This window comes from Lepidochelys kempii, chromosome 27 (genome assembly GCF_965140265.1).
Source record: "Lepidochelys kempii isolate rLepKem1 chromosome 27, rLepKem1.hap2, whole genome shotgun sequence".
In the NCBI taxonomy this organism is placed as follows: Eukaryota; Metazoa; Chordata; order Testudines; family Cheloniidae; genus Lepidochelys; species Lepidochelys kempii.
In genome coordinates, this window is record NC_133282.1 from 9,347,771 (window position 1) to 9,354,647 (window position 6,877).

Genomic DNA, 6,877 nt, shown 5'->3' on the forward strand with positions numbered 1-6,877 from the left:
CTGTACCCAGTAGATCCACAAGTGGTCAGTGCAGCTGGTTTATGGCCCGTTGGTGGCACAACACAGCTGAGGCTTCCTGGTAAATGGTATTTGCTTCATGACTGACAAAGAGCTTAGGACATGAAACACAAGAATCGCTTGACTGACAGTGCCACACTCTTAGAATAGTCCAAACTGTGATCTTCCAACGGGGTCTTAGCACCAGGGAGGGAGAATACAGAGCGTCCTGTCTCATCCCTAGTTTTATGTCTAGCTCTTGTCTCCCATAGCTTGCATTTGGCCCTACGGTGAATTCCGCTCCCCCACAGAAGCACGTTGCAAACATCCAATGTAGACAGAGCCACCCAGTGTCTGACTACCATCAACAGATTGTAACAGCAATCAATGCCAGGAAGATCTTGGTGGTGGGCCCTTCTTAACCCAAGAGATGCTCTCTGTCCAGCAGCATGAATCCAGCTGTCCATGGCTGAGCTGTTCCATGGAGCTCCTTTTCGTGCGAAGATTATCACCCAGACTTATCAGCTAGGACAGACCTACGACAGGATGTTCTGATTAGGCAGGAAGAAAAGGAGTACTTGTGGCACCTTAGAGACTAACCAATTTATTTGAGCATGAGCTTTCGTGAGCTACAGCTCACTTCATCGGATGCATAGCGTGGAAACTGCAGAAGACATTATATACACACAGAGACCATGAAACAATACCTCCTCCCGCCCCACTGTCCTGCTGGTAATAGCTTATCTAAAGTGATCATCAAGTTGGGCCATTTCCAGCACAAATCCAGATTTTCTCACCCTCCGCCCCCCCCCCCACACACACACAAACTCACTCTCCTGCTGGTAACAGCCCATCCAAAGTGACCACTCTCTTCACAATGTGTATGATAATCAAGGTGGACCATTTCCTGCACAAATCCAGGTTCTCTTACTCCCTCACCCCCCTCCAAAAATCACACACACAAACTCACTCTCCTGCTGGTAATAGCTTATCCAAAGTGACCACTCTATATAATATAATATATATATATATAATATTATAACATTCATAAACTAGTCGGAGAACACTTCAATCTCTCTGGTCACGCAATCACAGACATGAAGGTCGCTATCTTACAACAAAAAAACTTCAAATCCAGACTCCAGCGAGAAACTGCTGAATTGGAATTCATTTGCAAATTGGATACTATTAATTTAGGCTTAAATAGAGACTGGGAGTGGCTAAGTCATTATGCAAGGTAGCCTATTTCCTCTTGTTTTTTCCTACCCCCCCCCCAAATGTTCTGGTTAAACTTGGATTTAATCTTGGAGAGTGGTCAGTTTGGATGAGCTATTGCCAGCAGGAGAGTGAGTTTGTGTGTGTGTGTGTGTGTGTGTGTGTGTGTGTGTGTCCCCGGGGCGGGGGGGTGAGAGAGCCTGGATTTGTGCTGGAAATGGCCCACCTTGATTATCATGCACATTGTAGGGAGAGTGGTCACTTTGGATAAGCTATTACCAGCAGGAGAGTGAGTTTGCGTGTGTGGTTTTTGGAGGGGGGTGAGGGAGTGAGAGAACCTGGATTTGTGCAGGAAATGGCCCAACTTGATGATCACTTTAGATAAGCTATTACCAGCAGGACAGTGGGGCGGGAGGAGGTATTGTTTCATGGTCTCTGTGTATATAATGTCTTCTGCAGTTTCCACGCTATGCATCCGATGAAGTGAGCTGTAGCTCACGAAAGCTCATGCTCAAATAAATTGGTTAGTCTCTAAGGTGCCACAAGTACTCCTTTTCTTTTTGCGAATACAGACTAACACGGCTGTTACTCTGAAACCTGATTAGGCAGGGTGGCCTTAACTCATTTCCCCTTGTGACTCTTCTTTCCATTCTCCATGAGAAGGGGACCCAGAGAAGAGAGACTTAGTGAAGGAGAAAAGCAGGATATTACCATTGAGCTGAGTTACTCTGAGCTTTCCTACATCCCAGAGTTCACCCATCAATTCACCACCCCACTCCTTCTTCAGGGAGGGCACACAGGGGTTACAGAGAGAGGAAACAAAGGGCTGAAAATGGGCCATAAATAAACTCCATGCAGGATGTGGCTGTCTCCATTAGGGACGTCTCTAAAGGAGACAGAACTCCAGTTACACTTAAGTAGACAGGTCTGCTTCCAGGGCCTGAACCAATGTCCATCTGGAAGTATTTCCATTGCCTTGGCTGGGCTTTGGATCAGACCTCTAGCTTTCGGTGCTGCTAAGAGTTCCCATTGAGTTCTCTTTCAAAGCTAAGAATTAGGGTCACATTTTCTTCTTCTCCAAGCAGCGTTCCCAACTAATCCCCTCCTCCCCCTGTCAGGAGTGGGCTGACTCTGCCGACTGGAGGCCTCACTACACCTTCTCTTCATGCTTGCAGAGATGGAAGGGGCCGTGAAAGCCATTGGCGTGATCAAAGAGGACACAGTGGACGTTCATCACCTGGAATCCATCATGCGCAACATGGGGATTCATTTAACCCCGGAGGAGATTCAGAAGGCGCTGAAGCATGTTATCTATGAGGGTGAGTGTTTCAAACAGCCTCCTGTTCTTTGGTGAGGCCTGTACTTTTTCCGGGGATGGGGAGGTGCTGTTTGTACACCTGTGAGGATACCTGGGGTGGGGTTCGGGTGTGTAGGGGCTACTCATTCCGTTTAAAACCAACTCCTGTGCTGTCATGAGCAAAATCCCTTCTCTGATCATTAACCTTTGACCTCATGCCCATCGTTCTAGTGGTCAGACAAAGTCTGCAATTAGTGGTCTATGACACAGTTGTCCTGTCCCTGGCTTGAGGATTTTAACAGACCTGCAGACACATCAGAAGGAGGCCTTGTCTTCTTCAGGGTCAAATCTGGGCTTTGGACATGGAGAAAGGCCCTTTCGTATCTCAGCCCCTCCGAGCTCCAGGCTGGGGGGAACCCCGGGAAGGTTTGAACGCTAATGAGCTGATTCACCACTGTGTTACTCCAAGGTGATGTGGGCACAACTCCATTGATCACAATGGACCTATCCTGGTGTAAAACCAGCGTAATGCAATGGTGAATCCAGCCCTAAATATTCACTATGTCTGCCTCTCTGTTAGCGTTCAGGGACTAAACTCATCCCTGGTGTAATGCTGTCAAGGTCAATGACAGTTTTAGGACTTTCAACAATTTGTCTGGAATTTTCCATCCAAAACCCTTTGGCAGCTTTGAACTTTCCCCCGTCCTCCTTTTTGACTTCGTATCTGTTCATCATTTTTTCCTTCTCCCTGACATGGATCATCTCATTGCAGAAGATGGGAAGGTGAATTTGAAAGATTTCATGATGGGTTTGACCAAGACCCGGCGATTTTCCCAAGCTGAAAGTAAGTGGAAACTGTAGTGAACAGTAGAGCCCTGCAGCGGGCCTGGGATCCCACAGGGCCTGCTGCCATAATAGCAGAAGCACGTAAAACATATTTTGTTGGGTGGATAAAAAAAAATCCTGTGGGAATTTGTGGGAAAACATTAAATCTCTTGGCTGTTTGTCCTAAATAGAATTTCAGCAACACAAAGCAAGTATTTCTTTTTTTATTAAATAAAGATTTTAATACTTAAATTTAAGTGAGGAATAGAAAGAGATTTGATGTCTGTTCTAACAGGAGTTAAAGTATTTTTTTTACGTAGTTTGAACAAGATTTGTTTTATTCTTTTAGTGGTAAAAATTGTGTCTGAATTCCATTTATATATATGTATATACTATGTTAACTGCCTTTTTTTTTCTAACGAGCACAGGGGAATCTGTGTCTCATGCGGAATTTGTGGGATCTAAGGTGTGAGCAGGTTACAAATGCAAGAAATGATGCAGGAGCGGGTGGGAGTGGGTATTGAGAGGCAGGATGAAAAAAATAGACCCGCACAGGGCTCTAGTTTAGTGTACTGGTATAAGGAAGAATAGATGGGGAGCCCTCTAGTGGCGCTTGCCATGTTCTGTGATGCTGCTAGGACAGCAGGATGTGTGTAGCTAGGTCTTGTGTGTTTGTGTGCAGTTAGGAAACACAGTTATTAAAGACCCAACAATGCCTTTGTGGTTTCTTCATGGTATTGGAGCTCTAGGCCTTATTCTGAGGCAGTTCTCTGGCCTGTGTTCTACACGGGGCAGACTACATGATCACACTAGTGCCTTCTGGCCAGTCTATGAATCTGTTGTGGTGTAAAAAGCAAAAGTCTCAGCAGAAACTTTACTGCAAACAGAGCTGCTGGAAAAACACATTTCAGGGGGAAATTTCCTCCCCCGCTTTTGTTGGTTTGCTTTTGCTTTTGTTTTTCATCAGAGTTTGGACATTTTCGGAACAGCTGCTAGAGCTGGTTGAAAAACAGGGGGAACAATTTCAAGAAAAGGGGGATGGGAATTTGTTTAGGCCATCTATTGAAATTTTGACATATTCAGAAGTTTTCCAAAGAGAGGGTCTGGAGGGTGGAAGCTGATAGACGGAGCCACGTCTCTGCATTTCAAGTGGTGCTCTCAGCGTTGGAGCTGTGTTTTCTCAAGATTACGTATTTATTTGCGTTACCTGGAGGCTGCAGTCATTATCAGGGCTGCTGTAGAGTGAGGGTGCCATCCAGACGCATAGCGAGAAACGGTCCCTGCCAGCAAAGTGTCTGAATAGACAAAGAGTGTAGGAGAAACAGAGGTGCAGAGAGAGCACAGAACAGAACTCGGGTCTCCTGAGTCCCAGTCCATTGTCCAACTGCTGGACAATACTGACTCTCCTCCTGCTTTGACTTCACTGGTGTGATGCAGGCTGATCTGGATCCCTGAGCTCAGAGCATTAAAAATTGCACAGACTCATGGGCTACCAGGCCAAATCCCAGCTCACTAGCCACAAAGGAAAAGAAAATCTGGCCCAATCAGTCTCTTCATGCCAGTTCCCCAAGTGCCAGGCTTGCAGGTATTTCCTTCTACAGAGTCTACCCCAATTTGATTTACCTCTGCCAATTCTCTTGCTGTATACCCAGCCTGCCCTGCTCTTAAAGGGGCAGGCCTGTTACACAAACAAAGCCACTTCTCTGCATGTTGCCAGGCTGTTGGATGGCTTCAGGGCCAGCAGCAATATCCAACAGATTTTATTTGAAGAGAAGTTTTGGGCCTGATTCTTCCCCTCGTTTATGCCGGTGTCACTGCATATACTCCTGTAGCATTACTCCTATCTACACCAGGTGCACCTGAGGTCATAATCGGGCCCTTGGATTAAATCCAGCACCTTCATAGGGTGATGCAAAATGGAACAATCCACCGAAAAGGACAGAACAATCCCATGCAGCCTGTGTGAGGTGGTGTTTCAGAAGAAAGAACTCTGTTTTCCAGCCAAGGTTTCAGGACAAATCCTGCATTGTGGCAGGGAGTTAGAGTAGATGATCCTTGCAGTCCCTTCTGACCCTATGGTTCTATGATAGCCACAGAAACTGTTTTTCCTTCCCCTATTCAAGAGGACAGAGTTGATGTCCGGAACCTGGACTCCATTCTGGACAACATGGGGATCTACCTGACGAACGAGGAGCTGCAGGAGGCCCTGAAGAACGTTACAGTTGATGGTGAGCGTTGGAAACACTGTGTATTTTGGTGCAATGCAGACTCCTGTGGGGGAGCCCGCAACCGTATGTGCATTATGCCTCGTGCATGCCTTTGGCAGCAGTGAAGAAGAGCAGTTCTGGCTGCCCTGGGGCCCCTCCATCATGATGGAGGAGCTGCAAGGCCAAACATGAGCGCACGGCAGCCCCCGTGTAGCATGTCACAATGCCGCTCACGATGGAGGGGTGGTGGGGCCAAGCCTGCGTGGTCTGTGGGGCACCCAGTACTGCTCCTCCTCGCTACAGGCCATGGGCCTGGCTCCTGCACCAGGGCTCCCACCCAGGGGCCTGCCTGGCATTAACCCACTTCCAGCAGCCCGAGTCCCCTCTTAGGGATGGGGAGAGACTGCACTTGGAGGGACCAGGCTGGAAGGTGGGGGCTGAGCAGATGAGGCCCTGGGGTCAGCAGCTGCAGTGAGGATGGCTCCATGGGGATTGATGGTAAATACTGGGGTGGAAAATTCTGGGGATGCCCCTGGGCTCCTGTAGGGTGTGAGGGTGGGTGGGTGGGTGGGTGAATACACAAGATTGTTGAAAGAAAATATGTGATCCATTTAAAACAACCCCCTAAAATGTAACTGGTGGAATCACCTCTCCAGTCCTCAGCGCCTGTCCTCTGGAAATTTAGGCAAGTCAGTCGGAGCAGTGGGATAGGTGCTCACAGGCCATTCTAGTCTGCAGCTCAAGAGGCAGACGGATTACACCTGATTGGAACAGGAATGGGGGGGGTGAGAAATAGCGCCACCCTGTTTATAGTTAGTAATAATTTTGAATATCTGTTGTTTTTGCTGTTTTTGTCAATAGCTACACAAGTGATGTGAGAAAAATGGGAGCTGCCCCTTTAAGAGTCGGGGAGCACACTGGGAGTGAGCTTCTGCTGCAGGGCTCGAATGTGTGTGTGTGGGGGGGGGGGGGGGGGCAGGTGCTGCTGCCGGCCCATAGCTGTGCCCTGGGGAGTTCTCAGCCTGCAAGAAGTTTCTCGAGAAAAAGTTTGGAGTCCCAGAATAAACAAAGTTTTCCTTGACAAGCTGAATCTTGGGATTAAGAGTCATAGAATCATAGAATATCAGGGTTGGAAGGGACCTCAGGAGGTCATCTAGTCCAACCCCCTGCTCAAAAGCAGGACCAATCCCCAATTAAATCATCCCAGCCAGAGCTTTGTCAAGCCTGACCTTAAAAACTTCTAAGGAAGGAGATTCCACCACCTCCCTAGGCAACGCATTCCAGTGTTTCACCACCCTCCTAGTGAAAAAGTTTTTCCTAATATCCAACCTAAACC

The 6,877-nt window shown here is 47.7% G+C and overlaps 1 protein-coding gene across 1 annotated transcript; it reads left to right on the forward strand.

Annotated features, from left to right (window-relative positions):
- Positions 1–2,447: 2,447 nt before the first annotated feature.
- LOC140903889 (EF-hand calcium-binding domain-containing protein 13-like) lies at positions 2,448–6,480 on the forward strand. The gene is made up of 4 exons (XM_073325827.1): positions 2,448–2,531; positions 3,282–3,353; positions 5,458–5,562; positions 6,403–6,480. The coding sequence occupies exons 1-4, from the start codon at positions 2,462–2,464 to the stop codon at positions 6,417–6,419; spliced, it is 264 nt and encodes an 87-aa protein (XP_073181928.1). The 5' UTR covers positions 2,448–2,461; the 3' UTR covers positions 6,420–6,480.
- Positions 6,481–6,877: the final 397 nt, after the last annotated feature.